General features: G+C 38.4%; 1 protein-coding gene across 1 annotated transcript in view; it reads right to left on the minus strand.

Annotated features, from left to right (window-relative positions):
• LOC140244592 (growth hormone-regulated TBC protein 1-A-like) overlaps nt 1-27,009 on the minus strand; it is a 79,458-nt gene that overhangs the window by 35,329 nt on the left and 17,120 nt on the right. The window contains exons 2-4 of the mRNA XM_072324214.1: nt 21,991-22,145; nt 7,843-8,001; nt 4,002-4,223 (exon numbers count right to left, since the gene is read on the minus strand). Coding sequence (XP_072180315.1) covers nt 4,002-4,223; nt 7,843-8,001; nt 21,991-22,145 — 536 coding nt within the window. The remainder of the gene's footprint in view (nt 1-4,001; nt 4,224-7,842; nt 8,002-21,990; nt 22,146-27,009) is intronic.

The raw sequence follows: 27,009 nt of genomic DNA on the forward strand, positions 1-27,009 counted from the left end.
ACATGTATGGACACGCAGCTCATACGCCATGAAAATTTCCGTTTTTTTTTTACATGGATCGGATGTCTAAAATGTCAAGACCCCTCATTTTCCAAATCACCTCCTGAAATTAATTTAACATGTGTCTGAAATATTTCTAGTATACTAGTCTAAAGTACTAAGCTCTAAGCTTGACAAATTATTTAACTTGTTAGAATTGAACCATCCCTAACCCATTCAAACATTAATTGAAATAAAAGATTGGAGATGCAGTTTCATAGATTAAAAAAAAAAAAGAGAGAAAAGCAAATTTAAAGACGGGGATTGTTTTAATAGGCATGCTCTGCTGAAGCATCAAAGAAAACATGTATTTCACAGCGAAAGAAGCACATGTCCAAAAGAAAAAAAAATTTGGTCCAGATATTCTGCTAATATCTCAATTTTGGTTTTGTTTCAATTTTAACAGTAGGTAGATAAAAGATTACTCTGGCAGCAATTAAGACAAACTTTTAAAGTTTGAGTCATCACTTGAAATGACAGATTTTAGTCTATTGAGGGCCAGGACCAGTAGTAGCTGAGCGTATCTCTCATCTTGTATTTGAAGCAATAAGGCAAGGTGAATTCCGGCTGGTGTGACCTATGTGCTGGCTAGCAGTCATATGAGAAAAATCAAAAGTCAGCACCGAATTTATAACCTTGCATTTTTTTTTCTTTATATTGCTGCATAGCTATAATGTCGTCGGAAAGTCATCCTGATTGTCCTAGTTCATGATTTTACCACTCCTAGTGTGATCCTAGATATGTCCACGCTGTTCGGCTACAATCAGCATATTCCGAAGTATTTCGCGCCCTTCCTGAGTGATTCCTAGGACACTCCTAGTAATTTCTGCAGTCAGTAGAGATTCCTAGGAATGTCCCAGGACAAGCCAATTTGCACACTTTTTCCACATTTGACACAGAAAGAATACTGAAATGACAGAATTTGCTTCCACAACCCTTCCTAGTCTTGTCGGGGCTCTAGTGGATGTCAGCCCTAAGTGCTCCTTTCTAAAGTGCATCTCATTTCAAAGCTCCCAGTCTCTAAGCCACACATTACAAGGAAAAAGTGCCTCAGCAGTCTGAGACACTAATCCAAAGACAATCAATTACAAGATGTCAATAACAACTTGAATTTACACCTCAAGTAGCTGTCTTTTCAACAATTGCTATCATTCAACTTGTGTCACTTTAACACAATCATACAAGGTGAATCAAAATCAGCAGAAGCAACCATAATATCAACAAGAGCAGTATGATCACAGAGACAATCATTCACGAGAGAATCTATAACATGAACACTGATTTGCAAACAACTAACTTTCCATTTTCACATCAAACATGAAACAATGCCCCTTTGGGCTTAATGTTCATTTGAGCTTCATACTGAATTCAGAGGTGACCTGCATGATGTACCTCTTGATGGTATGTCTTTAAGTAATTGCAACTGCCTCTCCAGGGTCCTTGTAAACAAATCTACTATTTTCTACAAATGTACCTGGAGAATAACCTGCATTGTATACAATACAAATACCGTAAATAATGGAGTATTAACCATACTTTTTTTCCCCCCCCCACTGAAACGGGTCAAAATTCAGAGTGCGGTTTATATATCATTACAGCCAATACCTACTGCGTGTCTGCATAGTGTGCAGACAATGTTCACTAATGAGTAAAATTTACCATTTTCAGCTCACCTGAAGATGGTTAGGAGAGTTGAATGTTGAAATAAAGACACATCAGATACATTCTAATCATTCAAAATTTACTGGCGCATCACAGAATTGATGTTAGCAATACCGCTTGAAACATCCATAGCAAGCAATTCTGTCTACATAGAGCTTAAAAGAAGAAACATTGTACTGGTGGCATCAATTTTCTTTCATGCTCCCTACACTAACAGGAGCCTAGATAAAATCTCTTTTACATCAACTGTTTTCATTGCTTATTCATCACTACCAGGTATTCACCTCTATGCTAAAATGTTTTTTGGTTCCTTGCTTGTCAGCAGCTGATGACATCCAGCTTGATACACCCCTCAAACCTAAACCAGCATGACATCTCCTCTGTGCTATTCATAAAGTTAAAGCTTGCTTGTTATGTTAGGCCCTGGATGTGTTTAAATTCCTTAAAACTCAAAGGTGAAGAATCTCCATTTCTATGTATCAAATCCAGAGCACAAATGAGAAAAATTACTTACCCACACTGAAATTCAATGATGTCACTATCTCTCTCCATCAGAAACTTTTTGAAAACTTGGTGTTTTGTGTTAATAATGGATATTTGTATATTCACCTTTACTGGGTTCTCAACGAGCAGTGCAATACATAATTACAAGAAAAACTACTATCAACAAAAAGTACAACAAAAAGTTAAAGTAAATAAAGTAAAAAGGGTATAACAAAAACAGTGTCCATCATATAGATGGACTATTACTTTCTCATGCAGGTAGATCATGCCAAATATATGATCCAGCATGTGCAAAAGACCTGTCCCCCAAAAAAACAAAACAAAAAAACAAACCAAACAAACAAACAAACAAACAAAAAACTACAATCTAACACAAGTCAGGAAAATCAAAAGCTGACCAGATTTCATCATGAATTTTGTCTACTTCTCTTTAAAATGAATTTAATGGTAGTTTTTCCTGATCCAATTGGGCTGAGCTTTCGCTAATTACATTATTAGGCGTGGCGATTGAATGATCATTCTGCTAAATTATCCAACATTGATTCTGAGTAACCACTGCCCATGGATATGGATTTATACAGAACATCCTACATGCTCAAGCTAGATGAATGATCACAGAGAAAGAAATACATTGGTAAGGCATGCGAGAACAAAACAAAGAATGCCCCCTTTTTTAAAGAAAGTGATAGAACTTTTTAATGCACATCTTTTGCATTCAAACAAAGGTGACAGAAGAACCCAGTTGTGATTACTCTATACCTTTGCCTATGGATGCAAAATCATAGGGGAGGAGGGAAGGGTAGGGGGAGGTGGGGTGGTGCATACAATGTGCACACATGTACAACAACTAAGCACTTGTGTAGTATGTTTCATCGATGCCTTGAGTGTATGGTGTGTGCTCATTGCAAAATCTGGCACCCTGCTTAAAGGGGTCCTTTTTGCTACACCCAGCCTACCCTAATTTTAATATGTGGTGAGTACTGTACTTTTTGAATGTGTTTCCTATCCCTGTAGATAATTCCTGTTCATCTCGTCAGAATACAAATTTCCCTGAAGTTCCCCAGGCAGCTAAACTCTCCAGTTTAGCTGCCTGGGGAACTTCAGGGAAATTTGTATTCTGACGAAATTGTATTCTGAAATGCCATGAACAAATTTTACTTTTCTCTTGAATATATCTGCACACAATACAACTAAGGAATGGAAACTGTAAAACTGGAAATTTATGTGTTGTGGAAATTTGCACTCCTTTCGCTTGACAAAAAACTGGGGCGAAAATAAAAGCATGTGAATATTTTTGCTTGGTATATGCATCACTATTAAATGTCTTGATTCAACGGAATTAAAAACATGCAAAATTCATCTTACCCGACCGTGTGCAAAAACTACTCACACAAAAATATCCACCTTTACAGTACTGCTATACAACCTCTATCAGATGTGTAGTTTGTCAGTGCCTTGGAACAATTTGTTAAGCCCCTGCATGAGCCACTATCATTTGAGTTATTTTGGTTTCCCTGCCCCTTGGAATGACTCCTGCTAAGCATTGATAATATCTGATTGTGAAGTCTTTAGAAGATGTAAAGGTCAATGGTTTCACCCTTACCAACTTTCCAACCTTCTTCTGAATGAAATCTTAACCTGCCTCTTTCAAAGAAGATAAACATGTACACATAATAGGTTATGACCACAAACAACAGACAGATGACATAGGATATTCTTCTTTTCCATCACTTTAGAGGCTGGAAATATACTTTTCTTGTTGACTACTTATCGTTTTTAGAAAGGCAACACAGTACCTGGTAGAATTCTTGTTGTTAGGACCAAGAGCAGAAAGAAACAGTTTTCTTCATCTTGCAGGACAAGGAGCATGAGAGCAACAATGAAGTTGAGTCCTTGGCAGTAGCCAACCTCAGGACGGTAGTGGGCAAAGACTGACAGTACATTGGCCAATGATTTACGTTTGCTAAACTGAGCATCATTGCTGAAGTAGATGTTATCTGGAAATGTCCGGTGCAGATCTGTGGAGATAAAGAAGAGAAGAAATATTAAAAGTCATACTTGCATTTGATATGTATCTGTTTCGAATGAAATGCAAGCATCTATGCAATGGATTTAAATCAAATTTTGCTTGTTTAATTTCTGGCACATTTGCTTGATTTAAATTTTTTTTACTTTTTTGCAAACCAGGACTAAGAGAATGTAAACCAGCTTATTAAATGCCCTCCGCAATACTACATACATGTATTCACCCCACATTTGTGACCACCCAGCTCAAAACCCATAAAAAGTAGGCCAAAATGAATTCTCACTTTTCTACATAGTTTAAAGGGATATTCAAGCTCTAAGCAGGGAGGTGTTTGGGAAGGAGAAGAAACAAGAATCTCTCCTTTGTACCCATGCTCCATGCCACCAAGAAGTTATGTGCTCTATCACAGGTGTTAATAGATCGCTTTGACAAAAGACAACACTGCTGATTAAGTATGCATCATTCCTAAATTACAACATTTAGAATTTTAACATGTTCCAATCAAGCTAAAAATTGTTTTGCACACGTTTCAGATCATTTCAAACATTTGATAAAAAATTGACAGATGAGTACGACCGCGCATATATGCACGCACAGCTCATATGCAATAGAATTTTCCCATTTTTTTACATTGATCGGATGTCTAAGATGTCAAGGAATGATTATACCAATTTTCAAGTCAATCTGCCTCAATATGACGTCATACAGGCCTGTCAAAGTTGAAACTCTGCACGTGTGGCAATGGCGATGTACAGTCCAAATATGCCAAAAAACTGCTAATTTTAAATCCGTTTTAGCTCATCAGGATGGACGATGACCCCCCATTTTCTTTACATATATTCTGAAAGCTGATGAGTTGAAGATATTATTTCATGGGTTGCTGATGATTAAAAGGTATCAGATTCCTCCATGAAATAAAAAAGTACATTAAATTTGTTTCTATATTCAAAGCTCAACAAACTCTATCTGATTTAACATTACACAAATCACTTCAATTACACACACCACTTGCACTTTAAAGGAGAAGTCCGGACGATTTTGAATAAATTTCACCAAAATCTACACAAATCAAGGACCATAATGACTAAGTTTCATAGAAAAATACCCTCCCAACTCGTCACAATCGATTTTTTAGCATCACTAATTTTGAATCGTAACTGTTCGATTTCTGTACGCCGGCGAGAAAGATCACGTGACGGCGTGATGTATTAGCCCCACATTGCTTTTTGTTTGGAGCGTCAGCTGGTTCGGGGAGCCCTGCTTGAGCGACGGCGATACGGGCCGAGCAAGCGGTAGCGTACCGCATGGTTCCGGCCACGCAGCGGATGCACGCGGCATGATCTATTGCTTCACTTATAAAATGCCGATGTGTCAAGTGTTTGGGTGTTCTAATAAACCGGGCGATGGCCAGAAGAAGAGTTTTTTTTTTTACCATTCCGAACCCAGAAAATGAGCGGGAAAGGTGCGCAAGATGGCTCTCCAAAACAAGTTTGTCGTCAAAACTTACAAATACTACTCGATGCAGCCTCGTCATACTCCCCCATCGGCGGCGTAACTGCAACCAGCAGCTCCATACGCATATTGTAGCGTAGTGGGGCTGCGCACTGTAGCATTCAGAATCACGACAAGGTAGTATCGCGGATAAATATCAACTTAAAATTCGAAAAATTTCTTCAATTTGAAGACTCACAAGTAAAGTTGAAGTGTTGACGACAGGCTTCGGGCAACGCTTGGTTCTGCCAATAGTCCCTTTCTGTTCGAATTAATGACTTAATTTGACTCGGTCAAGAGGAACCCGGGAGAGCTACACTGAATTGACGGTCAGCGCATCTTATCTGGTCGTCAATTTGTGCGCGTGTGATGTGTGCGCCTGTGCTGGCCGTCAATAATTCAGTGTATCTCTCCAAGGTTCCTCTCGACTGAGTCACATTTAAGTCATCAATTTGAACAGAAAGGGACTATTGGCAGAACCAAACGCTGTCCGAAGCCTGTTTTCAATACTTTAACTTTAGTAGTAAGTCTTCTAAATTGAAGAAATATTTTGAATTTAAGTTGATATTTATCCGCGATACTACCTTATCATGATCCTGAATGCTACAGTACGCAGTCCCATTACGCTGTGCGTATTGGGCTGCTGGTCGCAGTTACTGGCGGCGGTACTACATAATGAAGCTGGCGCTGGCGTTTCTTCCGCGGTTCAAGTTACATGTATACTGTCGTAATTTACCACCATCAGACATACTCAACAGTCTCGGACAACAAGAGAGGCAATAATTCTGAAATTGACAGACTGATTTCAGATTGTTTACACTCAGAAGTCGAAAAAACGATCACGGATTGTGATAGCATTTGGCAGCAGCAGACGTAAATGTATGCCTGAGCAGCCTGATCACTCTGATGGCAACAATAGCCAATGAATTGTAAATGATGGGGTGGACACTAATAAGTACGGCAGTATTACAATACATAAATATTGCAATTAAATGAAAATGTTATAGCATTGCGACTATTTTACATTAATTTTTGACGGATATTATATAGATATATACCGAGGATAATCTGAATAAAGGAATACAGCATTTGGCAACAGCACTCCTAAATCGGTGTACGGTCTCCTGCGGTAGCGCCAACAAGGCACACCTACATGTAGGCAGGCATGCAGATACTGCGCCGCAGTCAGCAGTGCAATGGGAGATCGATGCGTAGCTGGGCTTCGCTCGCGGTGCTCTCAGCTGAGGAAACTGCGCCTGATACGTCACGCGCAATGCATCCTGGGACAGATAGTACGAAGGGCTGCTTGCGACGGATTCGAACATGAAGAATTACCTTATTTAAAAAAAAAATCATAGTAAATGTATCTGATGGTCTTTTCTAGTCGGGAAAAGGGTAATAGGTTCATGAAATATTGTTCTTTACACAGGAAATGGCTGATAATCGTCCAGACCTCCCCTTTAAATCTTGAAGTGACAGCAGCTAAAATATTTTGCATTTGTTGCATTCCTTAAACACATTTATAAATAAGGCTTGATGATTTAGCACAATATCCTAATACGGATGAACATCTTGCTCTTAAGTCAGGCTTCTCAGCATGTCTACACTACAACTCACATGAACAATTGTAGGTAATAAGATGTTTAGTTTTCAAACTGCTGGGTTACCAAGTATATCTAGGAAAGATTTACATTGCTACTGATTTGGGCAGAAGTTATGATTTTACATCACGACATTCCTCCAATACATATCCAGCAAAGTGATGGCATCAAGTACCCTACCCTGGTAAGTATTTTCTTGAATACAAATTATGATAATGGGAAAGGAATTTGACAAAATTCACACTAAATGCATCCTAGCACACACACTCAACTGCAGTTATAGAAAATGTATACTTCACTACAGAATAAATTAACACTCTTGCTATGCAGTAATATGCAGATGTGTGAACTCCACCTAAATTTGCATAATTTCACATTCATAGCTACTCCTTTTACAGTGGAACTCCTCTTAACACACATAATGACTGAATGCTGTTTGTCTATGAAATTTGATGTTGAAGAAATGAAATCACAAACAGAAAGTGAGCACAATGAATACAAAATATTAAACTTTCTTACCAATATTGATAACTTCTGCAATTTCAGGATCCTTTGGTTCTTCTAGAAGCCGTTGGTAGAGACCGATATTTTTCTTCTTCATCTTGGCTGCCCCACTGACATTCATCCACACCTGTCCCCTGTGCTCTGACGGAATGCCTTTCCTTACATAGCGCTTCACTGCAAAGACAACAAAAAATGTATCCAGAGCATATTGTTAATGCTACCTTTGCATATTTCCTGAACGCAGACATATGCAGTCATACCAAATAAAGCACAATTAAGCATGCTCACTACATGTATGCAATTTAGGCCTGCACTAGTCGTTCACTTGTTTTAAAATTTTCTGAACTATCGCATGCAATTGCAAGCCAAAACCACGTACGAGGGGATACAAGAGGCAATCAGTGAATGCAGGCAAGAGCAAGCAACTGTGAGCGAGAGCAAATAGCATCTATAGGTGTACACAATCATGACAAAATATATGGCCTAAATGAAAACAAAAACAATCACACTGAAAAAAAAAATCAAAGCTGATATATAGTTTATATTGAAATGGTACATAAACCTATATATATATATATATATATATATATATATATACTCCTAGATGGGTCATTTAGAAGACATTTCCATTTGTTTTATATGCAAATTTATTATTACATGTTCAATGGCAGTTTACGCAATGGAGACACGAAAATTGTCTCCTTAATGACCAGTTGTCTCCCTAATGAAGACACTTCCCCCCAATATGTCTCCCTAAGGTGCCAACTAGGGATATATATATATATATAAATGTGTTGTTTTTACTTCCATTTTCCACATCTCTCCTAATGAAAACAATGGTGACAGAAGAAACAACATAGACTTAGTGTAAGATGCTCTATTCACAGCTTATACATCAAGCACCACATTAAAGGCATCATTTACCATTTGCAGATGAAACAAAAACCCAGCATTAGTGCTTCAAATAGTTATAAAATGCGAGTTCTAAAGGGATAGAAACAACCAATGTAAAAATTTGAATCAGTATAATCGATGTTAGTATTGTTAAACATACAAAATGTAAACAATAGTTATAATAAAAGTGTTTTCAGACTAAACCATCTACAGTTATGGTTTCATGAGAAAAATAGTGATGTCTCCTTACATTTTAGCCTTTATAGCAAAAATTTTATATGGTAGGATGTTTTGTGATACAACTGACCTAAAATATGCATCAAAAGTGATATCTTGAACATTTTTTAAATCACTGTTCCCAAAGGTAAACAGGACCTTTAAGGCTGTGTTTATCTAACTTGAGAGAGAGAGAGAGAATCGTGTTTCAAACGCATTTGGAACGTTGTTTACAAACGTGGTTTGAAACGCGATTCTCAGGAAACCATGTTTATCTAACCATCATACAATCACGATTCGAGTGGTGTCACTGCACAGCTGCTTTGTGCCGTTTGACCCGGGAAGTACTGGTCAACTGCATACCATCAAACATACCTCATCAGTCACACACAAATAATGGGTAGAGAGCACAACCGGAAACAGCTGCAATTTGACCTAGAGATATAAACGCATTTCAAAACGGCATTGCGTTTATCCACTCACAGAACAGCGATCATGGTCTCAAACGTGTTTCAAAACGCCCTTTGAAAGGCGTTTCAAAATGATGTCTTTAAATGCGTTTGAAAACACGGTTGCGTTTATGTAACCCCTGAAAATGCCTTAAACGCGTTTAGGATCGTGATTCTGCCTCAGAAATTTTTTAGATAAATGCAGCCTAAGTCATTATGATTCATCACCACCAAAACATTTAATAAAACTAGAAATGTCACTTTGGTGACTGGTATGCCTCCGTCATAATGCATGGTTCTCCTTATAGGTCTATAGTACACTGTCTTGACAATGTGTGATGACTGTTTCACATAATAAGCAAAATGTTAAAATGACAGGTTTGTCACAAATGTGTTGAATGTTCACTTTACTTCAACTAGGTTTAATTGGATGAATTGCTATACTATTGTCTAAGAGTGCAGGTATATCAGGAATTTGAAGATTTTTACTTGACTTTTGACCCTTTTATAAGTTTATGCATTGAGTAATTTTCAAGGTATGGATAAAAAGTGCAACCTCAGTATTAGATAGTAAAATATTTGCATTTTAACCTGGCCTTTGACCCTTGACCTTTGATAACATGACCCTAAAATTCCCAAGAGAATCACTGTCAGGTAGAACATGCATAAATATGTACTAAGTTTCATGATGATACTTTGAGTCACTTTTGAAATATGGAGGAAAAAGTGAAATTTAGCACTGTCACCTTTGACCTTTGCTTGTTTGGCAAGACACTTCCCAGAGAATCTCTATTGTGTAATACATGTTTCCATATTAAATTAAGTTTCAAGAAAAATTCTACAGGCATTGTATAAATACGAGGGAAATAGTGAAATTTTAAGGAGTTGACCTTGACCTTTGAACCATGACCCTCCAATTCCCTAATCACTGCCAGTCAATACATGCATATATACCAAGTCTCCATGAAGGAACAATTGTACCTTAAACCATTTGTGTGATATGGAGAAAAAGGTGAAATTTTAACATCCACTTGACCTTTGACCTCATGACCCAAAACTCTCTCTCTTGAGAATCTTTATTTGGCAGTACAGGCATGCACTAAGTTTCAAGAAAATACCTTCAGGCACTACATAGATATGGGGGAAATAGTCAAATTTTGAGCATTTGACCTTTTGACCTTTAACCTTGAGCATGTGCACCCAAAAGTTGACAGGCACAACTTCACCCACTCATACATATGACATGCCAAATTTCATTAGGATGCTGTTTTTTTTTTTAGTTACACTGCCCACAAAATTGATTACGGACGGAAGGATGGATGGACGGACGACCCGAAAACATAATGCCTCCGGCGACACTTCGTGGTGGAGGCATAAAAATAATGACAAACAAAAGAAAAAAAGCGACACAAGCCGAGGCAGTTTAGGCAATTGCAACATAGTATGTGACTCGACATTGTCATCTCTAATCAAAAAGTGAAAGCTGTCACTCTGGTCAGGGGAAAAAAACCAGGAGTGACTTCTTATTAACTGCATTTGCTCACATTCAAGTTCAGATTAAATTAGATATTCAAAGAACAATACAGACAACACAGACCCCGTTTACAGTGAGTAAAAGGGCCGGGCTTGGCCGTGGCTGAGCCCGCCCTTCATTTCGCTGTAGACGCACAAAAGGCCAAATGCGGTACCAAAATCGGCCACGCATTTGGCCAAGCTCTGGAGGTAGTCTCGTCGGCCATGGCTGAGCCTGGCCTTTTCTCACTGTAAACGCAAACTGGGCCAAATGTGGTACCAAATTTAGTCTGGATTCCTGACCCTCTGCCCGTACTATTTCGCTATTCAAGATATTAATGCCCTCAACGTCGAAAACTAGTATAGTTTAAGGTGGTTTTGTCTTACAGAGGCCTTTGTCTTCAGCAAAGTTCGGCAAAGGCGGCGACTTTGTCGCCACGGAATCCAGTTGGCAAAGGGTCTGGAAACCAGACTATGCCACATTGAAAGGTTTGAATTAAAAGCCCAGGCCGAGCCCGGAACTGTAAATGGACAAAATTGCAGGGCCGAGTGTACCACAATTGAGGCTGGGCTCGGCCGCGGCTTGGCCGGCCCTGCACTGTAAACGGGGTCATAGTCAAACCTGCCTTAGCGGCCACCTGCCACATGCAACCACTGAAAAATAACCCGAGAGAAAAGCCATGTCAAAGACCCTGTGTACAGCTGCCACCTGTCTAACTCAGCCAGCAGCCATCAAATTTGTCTCACACTGTAGATTTTAACCTGTATATAGTGGCCACAGACCCATGCAGAGCCACAGCTAGCCGATTTCATAATTCATCATGTTTTTTTCTGCTCTGCAGCCATGCCAGTCATATGTGGCTAATGTTCAGTGATTGCCACTGCTGTATTCACCTGCCATTCAGCCACAGAAATGCACTAGTGAAACGCTTGCTTGATGTACACCTACTGTGCAACATCTTGATCAATGCTGGCATTGTTCAACGCATGAAACACACATTTGCATGTGCGCAGGTCTCCAAATTAGCAGTGGCCAGGTGGCCTGGGGCCACTAAAAATTAGTGTCAGGCCACCAAATTTTGGTGACCTAATCAGGTAACGAAGATTCCATATGGATTAATACATTTGCTTTTATTTCAGGCCACTACATATCTTTTTTGCACCACCAAAATTTTGCATTTAGATAATTTGGTAGCCCAAATGGGCCACCAGACAAAGAGGCATAAAGTGTCGAGCCCTGGCATACATAATGCATGTGCATGTACGTCCTTTTAACTACCATACGTTGTATGTATACAAATTACAATGATAATACATACTGTACATAGAGGTAATGCACACAAAATGTTGGATAACCTGCCTATTTATAGCGGTCATCTGTCTTTAAAGGCCACTCTTTCACCTCCCTTGGGTGGCCGCTACAGACAGGTTTGACTGTAGTTGTCAGATTTATTATCACAAAGAGTGATCACAATAGCTCACTTGAGCGTTCAGCTCAAGTGAGCTAAAAATGTATGGTCCTTTCCTTTTAGGCTCCTGTTTGATGAAAGTTTGGTTTCTTGCAGTGCAGCAACATTAATACCACACCCTTGAGCTTGTGACTGATGTCTTTCTTACATCCTCCAATCAACCAATAGGAGTGTAGATTTGAAGGCATTGCAACTCTTTACAAAATATGTGCAAAATCTATCAACAAGTGGAACCTGTCACACAACAAAACTGTTGCCTTTGACTCTACAAAAAGGCAAAACATGGAGATCAGCATCAATACAAACTACATAATGTATAGAGATTAGGAGTGTAGCATGATTGACCTGCATTATCAAAGCAAAACTAAACTATCACTCAATGTGATTAATACCCCCACCTAACACTGAGGGAGTTAGCTCAACTAGCAAATTTTACTTTGTATGCTTTTTATTGAAAACAAAAATTAGCATGGCAATGTATCGTTCAACATTGAATAAGTGTATATTTTGCTCACTGATAGTCACATGTGCCATAATAAAGGTAAGTGCTCAAAACATGAGGAAGCAAGATACTGTAAAACGAGGAATATTCGCATGCATTTTAATTTCACGTATTTCGCGAGCGCCAAGATTCGCGAAATTAAAATGCACATGAAAGTTCTTGTCTACACTAAATACAATGAATGCCAGTGGCAGTTCGCGAAAATTTTATGCCGCAAAAAAGGCCGTCAACTCCAATTCGCGAAAAATTCTTGCCGCGAAGAATAATGTTTTACAGTATGTAAATTGGCAATTTCTATGATTTTCATTAAAAAATGCTGTTACCATGGCAACACAATGTTTGACATAAACAAAAAATGAAGTTTTCACAACTACATATCATAGCCATCACATGTGCCAACTTTCAAGTCAAATGCTCAAAAGCTGAGTAGAGGGAGTTAGCTGAAATCACATTATTGCACGATTTTCACTCAAAATATGCTGTTACCATGGCAACACATTTTTCAACAATGAAAAAAGATAAAGTTTGCACATCTTCATACTATAGCGGTCACATGTGCCAAATTTCAAGCCAAAGGCTCAAAGACTTGGGGAGTTAACTGAATCCACAGTATTTTTGTATGATTTTTCATTCAAAATATGCTGTTACCATGGCAACACATTGTTCACCAATGATGAAAGAATAAGTTTGCACATCTTTGTACTATAGTGGTCACATATCAATGCCAAATTTCAAGCCAAATGCTCAGACTTAGGGAGTTAACTGAATCCACAGTATTTTTTTATGATTTTCAATCAAAACATGCTGTTACCACAGCAACGCATTGTTCAACAATGACGAATGATAAGTTTTAACATCTATGTACTATAGCGGTCACATGTGCCAAACTTCAAGCTAAATTCTTAAAGACTGAGGGAGTTAACTGAATCCACAGTATTTTTGTATGATTTTTCATTCAAAATATGCTGTTACCATGGCAACGCATTGTTCACCAATGACAAAAGAATAAGTTTGCACATTTATGTGCTACAGCAGACACGTGTGCCAAATTTCAAGCCAAGTTCTCACAGACTGAGGAAGTACACTGAATCCACAATATTTTTGTATGATTTTTCATCCAAAATAAACTGTTACCATGGCAATGCATTGTTCACCAATCACGAAAGAATAAGTTTGCACATCCATGTACTACAGCAGTCACATGTACCAAATTTCAAGCCAAATGCTCAAAGACTGAGGGAGTTAACTGAATCCACATTTTTTGTATGATTTTTATGCAGAATATGCCGTTACCATAACGCATCGTTCAACAATGACGAAAGATTAAATTTGCACATCTACATACCATAGAAGTCACATGTGCCAAATTTCAAGCCATATGCTCAAAGACTGAGGGAGTTAGCTGAATTGACAATATTTTTGTATTCTTTTTATTAAAAAAAGGTGTTACCATGGAAATGCATTGTTCAACATCGACAGAAGATGTGTTCTGCACATGCTACATACTGTGGTGGTCACACGTGCCAAAATTCAAGTCAAATACTCAACTAGAAATGTCGCTATGGCGACTGGTATGCCTCCGCCATAATGGTTCTTCGAATAGGTCTACAGTATGTATAGCACAATGTCATGACAATGTGTGATGACAGTTTCACATACATTGTAACTGGCAAAATATTAAAATGACAGGTTCGTCACAAATGCATTGAATGTTCACTTTTCTTGAACTAGGTTTATCAGGATGAATGGCTATACTGTCTAAAGAGTGCAGGTATTTGGGGATTTGAGGATCTGTACCCAACTTTTGACCCTTTTACAAGTTTAAAGAAGAAGTGAAATTTAGCACTTTCACTTGACCTTTGACCTTTTGACCTTTTGGCAAGAAACTTCCACGAGAATCTGTATTGGGTAATACATGCATACACTAAATTTCAAGAAAAAAATCCTGCAGGCATTGCATCTTGCATAAGATAAGAGGGAAATAAGACATTTTGATGAGCTGACCTTGACCTTTGACCCCTGACCTTTGACCCATGACCACTTAATTCCCTGCATGATCACTGCCAGTCAGTACATGCATATATACTAAGTTCCATGAAGATACCTTCAAATATTTGTGAGATATGGAAAAAAAAGTGAAATTTTAGCATTTTCACTTGACCTTTGACCCTTGACCTAATGACCCAAAACTCTCTCTGGGGATCTTTATTTGGTAGTTCATGTATACACCAAGTTTCAAGAAAATACCTCCATGCATTGCATAGATATAGGGGAAATAGTGAAATTTTGAGCTTTGACCTTGACCTTTGACCTTTAGCATGTGCACCCAAAAGTTGATAGGCACAACTTCGCCCACTCATACATACAGTTGTAATATGCTAAGTTTCATTAGGATACCTCAAACGGTTTTTTAAATACGCTGTCCACAAAATTGATTACGGATGGACAAACAACCCGAAAACATAATGCCTCCGGCGACACTTCATGGCGGAGGCATAAAAACTCACGGAGTCTAACTCAGGGAGTTAGGTCAATCCACATATTTCCGTATGATTTGTACAAAAAAAACTGCTGTTGCCATGGCAACAGATTTATTCACAAACAAAACTAGAATTATCACTGAAGGTGATTAATACCCCCGCCCCTAGTGTTGCTTTATAGTTTGTGATGTCATGAGGGCAATGACGTTAATACCAAGTTTGTGCACTTGTCGAATTGGAAAGAGAATAATTTTAGTTTACTGTACAATTACAGAGTTGACACTGAGTATAAAACTTACAGCAAATGGAAACATGCTTTCCCGTAGCATCACTACACTTACAGACCATCATACACACCAAATTTGACCTTCATAGCTTGAATGGTTTATTTTGATACAAAAATGAGTGGTTACCATGGCAACACATTTTCCTAATACTAAGACATTGGTGCCTTGCAAAACTACACTTCTAGATCATGATACATACTAAATTTGACTTTAATTGCTTGAACGATGGAAAAGTTATTGGATCTGCAAGGTTTTGGTAAAATTGTGGTTACCCTGGCAACGGTTCGTGTGACAAATACAAAAATTATGTGTTCCACATCTATACCTCAGGGCCATAATGCCTACCAAATTTGGTTTTAATTGCTTGAAAACTGTGGAAGAAGTTCACTCCATATGATTTTGAAAAAAAAAAATGCGGTTACCATGGCAACGCATTGTCCGATACAAATACAAAGGACATTTTGCAAAACTACACTTAAAGAGCATCATACACACCAAATTTCACCTTCATAGATTAAATTGTTCAATTTGATACAAAAATGAGTGGTTATCATGGCAACACATTTTTCCTATATTAACACATTGGTGTCTTGCATAACTACACCTCCCGATCATCATATATACTAAATTTGACCTTAATTGCTTGAATGATGTGGAAGTTATTCAATCCACAAGGTTTTGGTAAAATTATGGTTACCATGGCAACCCTTTGTCTGACAAACACAAAAATTATGTGTTCCACATCTCTGCCTCAAGGCCATAATACCTACCAAATTTGATTTCAATTGCTTCAAAACTGCGGAAGCTGTTTACTCCACAGGATTTCGAAGAAAACATGCGGTTACCATGGCATCGCTTTGTCAAGTACAAACACAAAGAGTGTCTTGCATAAATACACCTATAGATCATCACAGATACCAATTTTGAAACTGATTGCTTAAATACTATGGAAGTAGTTCCCTCCACAAGGTTTTGGTAAAATTGTGGTTACCATGGCAACGCATTGTCCAACAAACACAAAAAACATGTCTTGCACATCTATACCTCAATATCATCATTTACCCAAGTTTCATTTAAATTGCTTCAAAACTGTAGAAGGAGTTCGCGACACAAGATTTTGCAACAGACCGACCGACCGACATCACGTTGATTCCTGTATACCCCCTTCACACTAAGTGTGGCGGGGGTATAAAAAGGCATCCTGCACAACTACAACATCACATTGATTACATATCCCAAATTTCACAATTTAAATTTCAAATTCAAAATTTAAAAATTTGCCGTTGCCATGGCAATGCATCATGCAATACTAACGAAAAAGGCATCTTGCACATCTTACTTTGATAGCGGTCACACATGCCCAATTTGGGTTTAATTATTGCTCAAAAAATGAGAGAGTAGTTCGATCCACAATTTTTAATGAAAATATGTCGTTGCCATGGCAATGCATTATGCGATACTAACGATAAAGGTATCTTGCACATCTACCTTTGATCATGGTCACACATGCCAAATTTGGGGTCAATTGCTCAAAAAATGAGAGTAGTTTGATCCACAAGATTTTTGACTGACTGACTGCCAGACCTCCCCGCCCGCCCTACTGACCACCCGACCGACCGGCCACCTGACCTCAGAGTTATTCCTATATACCCCTGTACGCACTATGTGTGGGTGGAGGTATAATAAAAACTGTCTGAAGGTGTGGCCAGTGGAGTCAGCAATCTTAAAGGGGCATAGTCCCGGTAGTGTAGAGGGCGCTGTTGATGATACTGCCGATCACCGTTAGCATTGATACGAAGATTACCAAAGTTGAGCTGTCCTCAAGAGTAAAGTGTGTAGGCGTTGCTAAGTAATGTTGCCTTCGTTGTCTTCTCTGCGCATCGCGCAGTCTGTAGTAATGCCAGGGTGCGTGCATATGAGCTTGTTATTATGACATCACAAAAGAAGTTTGCTAAAGCTGTCATCCCCCTCAGCCGAATCATGAGCCGAACTGTGATCTGACCACTGACTACAGTGAATCGGACTTCTTCTGACTCGGGGAAGTGGGCCAAAGCGTAAGCACTAAAGAGGAGTCGATAGCGTAGGTCTCTATAGGAAACCTGCGCTGTGCGCCCGAGTACGCATTTGACTAAAACACAGGGACCATGCACCTTTAATGTGACCTATAACATTACAAAGGAGGGAAGACAAAGGGCAGCATCAGCATACACAGGAGTCTAGATTTGACCGTCATATAGCTGGGCCCCGTTTTATCAAAAGATAAATTTAACTTTAAGTCAAGATAATCTATGATTAACCTCCCAAATCAACTCTAAGTCCACTCAATCAATGATTAACTTCCAAATCAACTTCAAGTCCGTTTTATCAAGAGACCCAGAGTTGAAATCAGCTTTAACTTCATCCCAAATCAACTTTAAGTTTTCACAACCGCTCCAAATCCATGATAACTTTATAGTTGATAAGATATCAACTTTAAGTAGAGACAGTTTAGGTAGACTCAATTTTTAAGCCAAATTACAGAAGAGAGATGACTGTCACACTTTCCTAGTCTAGCTGGGTTCTTGTCACAAATGCTTGTCTGTCAACTGCTCACTTTCTCTAACATTTAGTTACGTGTCTTTCATCTAGTTATGGTCTTTTTCCTTGCATGAAATTCATGATCGGCATGCATTGCTTACGCGACTGCTGCATGCAAACAATCTCAATCCTACCCTGCCCGCCCAGCGCCTCGGCAAGGGCAAGTAACCGAATGCTGGAACTACGTCTGTGTGCAATGCATATCTTGCCAAAGAATATGCGAGGAAACCAGCGATTTCTGATGTGCGTACGCCTAGAGCTAGTTCATTAATAGATACTAATCAATAGTTTAGTACGCAGATACAGAAAGTAAAGAGTTTAAATCTATAGCACCGAGTACGACAGTAAGATCTATCTAACCACTTAGGCCTAAGTAACGTTAAGTAACGTTAAGTAACTTGCGCCGTGCGCCCAAGTACGCATTTGACTAAAACACCGGGACCATGCACCTTAAAAAAAAAAAGCTAGTCACCACACTCTCACAAGTTTCCATAATCCTACACGTAACACACAAGACTTGAAACAATGCATACACGACCTTCATCTTGGACTGTCAGCTATACTGTACGTATTTATCCATGCCATGTCAATGAATACTAACCTCAGATCTAAGATCCTACGTGATGTGCAGGATCTTTACGGTACACAGATTTTCGTTGAGCTCGAGATGTGCTAGATCATCGACCTACTTTCGTCATTACAACACAAAACGCGTACAATTTTGGCATTTTGCGGTTCTGTTGCAAACATACTTCTAATTCAGCGGCTGTACATAGTGCTAATCATACTGTGGCGCACTAGCAGACTACGCTTCCATGGCCATGGCATGTATGGCAAACAATCATGCACATTCGTGTTTTTGTTAGTTTGTTTTGCTTTATGTATTTCATTGTTTTTTAAGCAGACAGTACCGGAAACCAGCCTCGTCCTGTGTTTTTTGTTTTGACTAAATCAATAATTAAGTCATGGTGATCACCTATAACTATAATCGACTATTAAGTCTCTTCGTAAAACAGAAACTTAAAGTTGATTTAAAGTTATAGCCAACTTTAAGTTGACCAAAGTTAGAGTTGATTTCACAATCGACGCTAACTTTATCTTGATAAAATTAACTTTAAGTTGACCAAAGTTAGTGTTGATTTCACAATCGACGCTAACTTTATCTTGATAAAATTAACTTTAAGTCAAGATAATCTATGATTAACCTCTCAAATCAACTCTAAGTCCATTAATCAATGATTAACTTCCAAATCAACTTCAAGTGCGTTTTATCAAGAGACCCACAATTGAAATCAACTTTAACTTCCTCTCAAATCAACTTTAAGTTTTCACAACCGCTCCAAATCCATGATAACTTTATAGTTGATAAAAAAATCAACTTTAAGTAGAGACAGTCAAGGTAGACCCAATTGTAAGGCAATTTACAGAAGAAAGATGAGTGTCACACTTTCCTAGTCTAGCTGGGGTCTTGTCACAAATGTTTGTCTGTTAACTGCTCACTTTCTCCAGGGAGTTGTAAGAAAAGGAGAGACAACTCGTTCGTAATTCATGCAAACACATGTTTGGTTTCAAAGCGTTACAATGGGATGTCTAGCATTCTACTATACGCTTTGAAGTCATGCTCTGCACCGCTCAAGTTGCAAGGCGAAGTTCGGAGACGAAGAACGCATTTCACCTTTCGTTGAATTACAAGCTTTATTCCCGCGTAAAATTTTAAATGAAATACTCGAATTGATTAAGAGTAGTTTAGGAAAGAATTCAATATTATAAACATGTATTTCTAGTTTCTTCGTAATGCGCAAACTGAAATGAAATGAAATTTAGGCCCTCTTAAAAACCTAATATTTTTCTATAATGCGCACATTTCCGCATGTTAGTTTTCTATACTTTAATCTGGGATATTTTGATCTTTAAAATAAGGTACTCCGCTAAAGCGTGCACCAGCGTGCTTTTAAACTATTTGCTGTTAAAATTGTCAGTTTTACGCTGCATTTTGATTCGCTGCTCCACTTCAAGGTACACAAATTCATTGTTGCCATCACATTGAAAGAGAGAGAGCGAAATGCAGTAGGGGCAAGTATTTCTAGATGTGAGAGCGCTAGTCCCGATTATTGATGCTCTCTTTTGTCAAAGCACCTGATTTCCACCTGTAGTTAAGCGCATAACTTCTCGGCGGTACCGCGCATCCTTCAAAGGAGAGCAGGAGTTGTCTCTCCTTTTCTTACACCTCCCTGCTTTCTCTAACATTTGGTTACGTTTCTTTTCATCTAGTTGGGGTCTTTTCTCGCAAACCCCCAGACAGCAGTCCCAATCCCACCCTGCGCGCCCGGCACCTCGGCCCGCCCGCCTGCCCATCAAGCCATCGCCAGCAAGGACAAGTAACCGAGCGCTGGAACTGCGTCTGTGTGCAATGCATATCTTGCCAAAGAATATGCGAGGAAACCAGTGATTTCAGACGTGTGTAGGCCTATGTAGAGCTAGTTCGTCAATACATACTAATTAATAGTTTAGTAGGCCTCTACAGAAAGTGAATAGTTTAATTCTATAGCACCGAGTACGACAGTAAGATCTTTCTAACCAACAGGCCTAAGTGACGTTACAGCGGGTCGTTTGTACTTACCGTACACTGTAGACTAGAGCGTCTACTAGGTCTAGAATTTCGACATGTAGACTCGCGATCTATTCTTTACGAAGCCGATCCTACACGTAACATACAAGACTTGAAACACTAATACAAAACATGACCTTCACCTTGGACAGTCCCACTGGAACTGCAGAAAATCCTCTGTGTCAGATTATCCATGTCGTCAATGAATACCAACGTTAGATCTAAGATCCTACGTAGTAGTGTGCAGGATCTTCACGGTACGCAGATTTTCATTGAGTTCGAGATGTGCTAGATCTATCGACCCACTTTCGTCATGCAACGCAAAACAACTGCATATTTTGCGGTTCTGTTGCAAACATACTTCTAATTCAGCGGCTGTAGCGCTAATCATACTGTGGCGCACTAGCAGACTACGCTTCCGTGGCTGTGGCAAACAATCATGTACATTCGTGTTTTTGTTGTTTGTTTTGCTTTATGTATTGTATTGTTTTTGAGCAGACAGTACCAGAAACCAGCCTCGTCCTGTGTTTTTTGTTTTGACTAAATCAATTATTAAGTCATGGTGATCAGCTATAACTATAATCGCCTATTAAGTCTCTTCGTAAAACAAAAACTTAAAGTTGATTTAAGGCTATAGCCGACTTTAAGTTGATTAAAGTTAGCGTTGATTTCACAATCAACGTTCAACGCTCAATCTTGATAAAACGGGGCCCTGATATGAGTGCAAAATTTCAATATCTGTCACAAAATGCCATGTGTCTGGCACACACAAGACATCCAGACAAAATATGACATTTGACCCTACAACAGGCTAAACACTAGGAGCAGCATTAAAAGCAACAATTCTAAATTTTACCCCGAAAACATGCCTGGCCCACAGAAAATCCTGATTTTTTTTGCCTTTCCATAAATAATTTTGTCATGAAATTTAGACAGAAGGTAGAAAAAGCCTTAGACTACACACACTGGGCATAATTATCTCAAAAACAGAAATTCATGAAGCAATTTAAACAGTCTGACTTCAAACCTAATTTCATCACTTTTGGCTCTTTTGTTGTGACACGTTATATTATATCAATATACAAACTTTATGGACAAAACGTTAATCCGAGAGGATTTTAACATCGCGAGATCAAAGGTAACGATAAATGCAGAGAACTGATACATACCTTTTCTGGACTTTGGCACTTTCTCATTTCCCTTCATCATGGGTGCCCATTTGCTGGCTCTCCTGGCCAGAACTGACAAGTACTGCTTCATGAACTCCTCATATGTCTCATAGTCAAAGTCCTCAGGCCTCTTGAAGCCATATGCATCAATCTCACTGTACCAGAGAGTAGATAATAACAAAATGTAACAACAGTTGGAATAAATGTACAGGTAGAAAGTCAACTAGAAATGTCGATATGGTGACTGGTATGCCTCCGCCATGATGCATGGTTCTCCTAGTAAGTCTATAGTACGTCTTGACATTGAGTGATGACAGTTTCACATAATTGACAAAAAATAAAATGACATATTTATCACAAATGTGGTGATTGTTCACTTTCCTTGAGGTAGGTTTAATTGGATCAATGGCTATATTGTTTAAGAGAGCAGGTATCAGGGGATTTGACGATTGTTACTTGACCTTTAACCCTTTTATACGCATTGACTAATTTCCAAAGTATGGAGAAAAAGTGTAATTTCTGCATCAAATAGTAAAATTTTAGCATTTTAACCTGGCCTTTAACCCTTGAACTTTGACCCCATGACCCTAAAATTACCCAGGGAATCACCGACAGGCAGTACATGCATCTATAGATATGTACGAAGTTTCATGATACCTTGAGCCACTTCCTAGATATGAAGTGAAACATAGTGTTTTTAAACATTAGTTCATTAACCTTTTGACCTTTCACCATGTCTGATTTCACCAATATTTCAACTTGACTGGCATCTTTAGGTGATTGTACCTGTGGTGTGAGTTTTGTGGTCATAGCTCAAAGCTGTGGAAAGTTAAAAGATCACACAATTTATAATGCTTATCCGGGAAGGTTCATTGACATTTTTTCCTTTGACCTTGCCAGAACTCACCAATAGTCGAGCTTGACAGGCATCTTTAGGTGATATACCTGTGAATTCACCAATATTCAATCCTGAGTGGCATCTTTAGGTTATGTATTTGTGATGTGAATTTGGTGGTCAAAGCTCAAAGCTGTGGAAAGTTATTGAGAGTACAGCACAATGCTATGTGTATAGTACTTATCAGTTCATTGACCATTTGACCTTTGACCTTGTCAGACCTTATCCATATTCAAACTCGACTGGAATCTTTAAGGTTATGAACCTGTGATGTGAGTTTGGTGGTCATACAGTCTGTAGCTCAAATCTGTGGAAAGTTAGTAAGGGTGCATCACAATACTGTGAGTACAGTGCTTATTAGGGAAAGTTCATTGGCATTTTGACCTTTAAACTTGTCAGACGTCACCTACATTCAAATTTGAATGACATTTTTTAGGTTATGTACATTGTATCTGTGACGTATGAATTTGATGGTCATAACTCAAATCTGTGTAGACTCCCTGTGGTGTATAGATAGAGCATAAACTACAAGAAATCTTGTCATGTTGATAATAGACCAATCAAATTTTTGCTAATTTTTTAGTGTGTCTACACTGTACAGTTACTATTTAAAACCAAGTTTAACAAGACTAGGAAGTTAAGAACATCATGTGAACCTAACTAATTTGCATTTTCTTACTTGCGAGTATTTATCTAATTTTTCTAAAAATGTGAATTCAAGTGAAAAAATCTGAAAATGCCTCTAGAGGCTTCTTATAAACTTTTTTCTTCAATATGTTTATCTGCACAGGACAAATACCTACAGCTGTTTACACAACCTCGGCTCCAAGTGATGTTATAATGTTGGGAACATCTACAGAACCAGATTAAATTGTCTTCAGCCCTTACAACACAAGAGTCTGAGAACGGATGTTTTCATCCATCATATTCACAAATATCTGCACTTCAACATGTATGGCCCACTGTCCGGAATTGCAGTGCTTTTGAAAAGAGCTTTAGACCCACATAACAAGATGAAGAAGTGCACTCAGCTTCTACAAAATGGGACGTGACTATCCTACAAACATGCTGCTGAGTATCGTCGAGGTGATGCCTTGACAGAGTAAAACTTTGCTTCACATTGCAATTCAATATACATAAATCAAAGTCAACGCAACGCAACGGAGGTCGTTGAAATAAAATCGACCACACGCTTTCTGGAATATCGTCAACACTTTCCGAACAGATGAAAGGCAATATTAAATAGATGTCAAAATGCTTTACATATAAGTACAATTTCAATATCACTGCCAAACTTTTATGATGAAAACCAAGCATTCTGAGCAAATGAACATATATGCAAACACTGTTGTAGTCTTTTTTAATAATGATATATAATTATTTAGGAAGCATTCTGGAATATACAATGCCTTTCTAATGGAAAAGATAAGGGCTGAGACACAATACATCAGTAAATTTCCTAAACCTGGTGCAATATCTCCTTAAGGTATATATTATCATACAACTGCAACATAGCTGAAGAAAGAATAATCAATCAGACAGGAAGACTGATACATCCACTCCAGAAGAAGGGAAATCCCTAAGCTCCTCACAATGGTAAAACCCTGTTATAATGAGATTATTTATAATGAAGAACTGCATTCAATGAGGTGATTGTGTTGTTTGAATTTTCCATTGCCTGCCAAACTTATGGCAGACCTGCTCAGTTACAGCGAGCTCGGTTATGACAAGCTTGGTCTTTATTCACCATTCAAAAGGAAATATATGGGAGTTTCTGGTTTTGGCATCTATTTTGGAAGCCATCTTGAATATATTACAAATTCCTCAGGGATGAAAGAGATGCTCTGACCAGTTTAGGATTCAGCATCCTTGAAATTGGGAAAAACAATTTATTTTTAATTTTTCACTATCTATAAAGGAAATACTCATATTGGAATTTCATTTTTTTTTGATAGCCATTTTGGCAGCCATCTTGGATATCTCAAAACCATCACAATCTATTTTCAATTAACACCATTCTCTGCTGCTTCCGCCACACTCTGTATTGCATTTGATTGCCATGCTAGTTGTTTTTGTATTGTTCATTCTTTTTTTACTCGAATTGTGCAACTTGTGGAAATAAATGCAATGAAAGGTAAAATCATCAAAAAAAAAAAAAAATAGGTCAACAGTAAAACTAGGTTCAGCCTTCACCCAGATTAAAGTGACACTGAGACGAGACAAACGTTAAACTAAAAATGTTGGTATGGCGACTGGTATGCCTCCACCATAACGCATGATTCTCCTCATAGGTCTACAGTATGTCCCCCCAAAAATTACAATCAGATTTTCACATTGATAATACCCAATATGATTAAACTGTCTAAATGCTACTTCAGAGTCTTAAAATATAACATCTTAGCCCTATTTTGCAGAAAACCCCATTCAATTTGGTGAGGTGGTCACAGAGAAATGTGGATTGTTGTAAAGCATGTCATGAGTCTGATTCTTCCAAGTTTAGCACTTCGATGCTCTTGTGTGTGAATACAATAGACAGAACTTGGAGGGAAGAGATTTCTGACATCCTCTACAAAACTCTTCATTTCTCTTTGACCACTTCACGAGAAAGTTTTGAAATGTAGGGCCCTACCAAACCTATATCCCTTGAATATATTGGTTTAGGATGCTGCATCCTAAACTGTAAGATGTGGGCAATGAGTTATAGTTTCATACCCTGAATTTGTATTTAGATTGATTCACTATTTTTAAAGATATCATTGTGGACGGTCCCGCTGTAATTTTTTTTTGAGGGGGACATACGGTATACATGTAGTATGGCTGGACAATGTGTGATGACAGTGTCACACAATTGGCAAAACATTAAAATGACATGTTTGTCACAAATCTGCTGAATGTTCACTTTCTTTGAACTAGGTTTAATTGGATGAATGGCTACATCTTCTAAGAGAGCATGTATTTGGGGATTTGAGGATTTTTACTTGACTTTTGACCCTTTTATAAGTTTATGCATTGAGTATTAAATTTTCATGGTCTGAAGAAAAAGTGTAATTTCAGTATGAAATAGTAAATTGTTAGCATTTTATCTTTAACCTGGCCTTTGACCTTTGACCCTAAAATTCCCAAGAGAATCACTGTCAGGCAGAACATGAACAAATATGTACAGTTGAACCTCTCCGCAATCTCGCCGTGATTTTTTTATCTTTTTTTAATAATTACGGGAGGAAACACACATGAATTACATATACTTGATACATTTCTTAATAATTATTTAGGTAAATCATCCCAAGAATTTATAAAAGAAAATGATTTCCGCTTGCAAACACGAACCTCTATTTTGGGGTCTGTTACTGAGTGTAACAATGAAAAGGTCACAGTATACACATTACTACATGTGGTACTACAATGGGCTACATCAGTACATGTGTACATTGTATGTGTATGTACCATAGAGCTCTATTATACGGTATGTACATGTATAAAGCATTGAGTCTCCCATATCCGGCCAAATCCCTTATCCGGATGAGCCCCGGTCCCGACTTGTCCGGATACGAGAGGTTCAACTGTACTTAGATTCATGATGATAGACGTTGTACCTTGAGCCACTTCAGATAGACTATATGGAGGAAGAAGTGAAACTTAGCATTTTCACTTGACCTTTGACCTCTGACCTTATTGGCAAAAAACTTCCCACTGAATCTCTATTGGGTAATACATGTATATATACTAAGTTTCAAGAAAAATCTTGCAGGCATTGCATAGATATGAGGGGAAAAAGTAAAATTTTGAGGAGTTGACCTTGACCTTCGACCCCCTGACCTTTGACTCCATGACCCCAAAATCCCTAGATAATCACTGCCAGTCAGTACATGCACATGTACTAAGTTCCATGAACATACCTTGAACCATTTCTAAGACATGGAGAAAAACTAGTGACATTTTAACATCTTCACTTGACCTCATGACCAAAACTCTCTCTCGACAATCTTTATTGGGTAGTATGTACATGTCTACACTAAGTTTCAAGAAAATATCTTCAGGCATTGTGTAAGATACAGGGGAAATACCTGTAGTGAAATTTTGCGCGTTTGACCTTGAGCTTTGACCTTTCAAGAGCATCTGCATCC

Source organism: Diadema setosum, chromosome 21, assembly GCF_964275005.1.
Source record: "Diadema setosum chromosome 21, eeDiaSeto1, whole genome shotgun sequence".
Classification (NCBI taxonomy): Eukaryota; Metazoa; Echinodermata; class Echinoidea; order Diadematoida; family Diadematidae; genus Diadema; species Diadema setosum.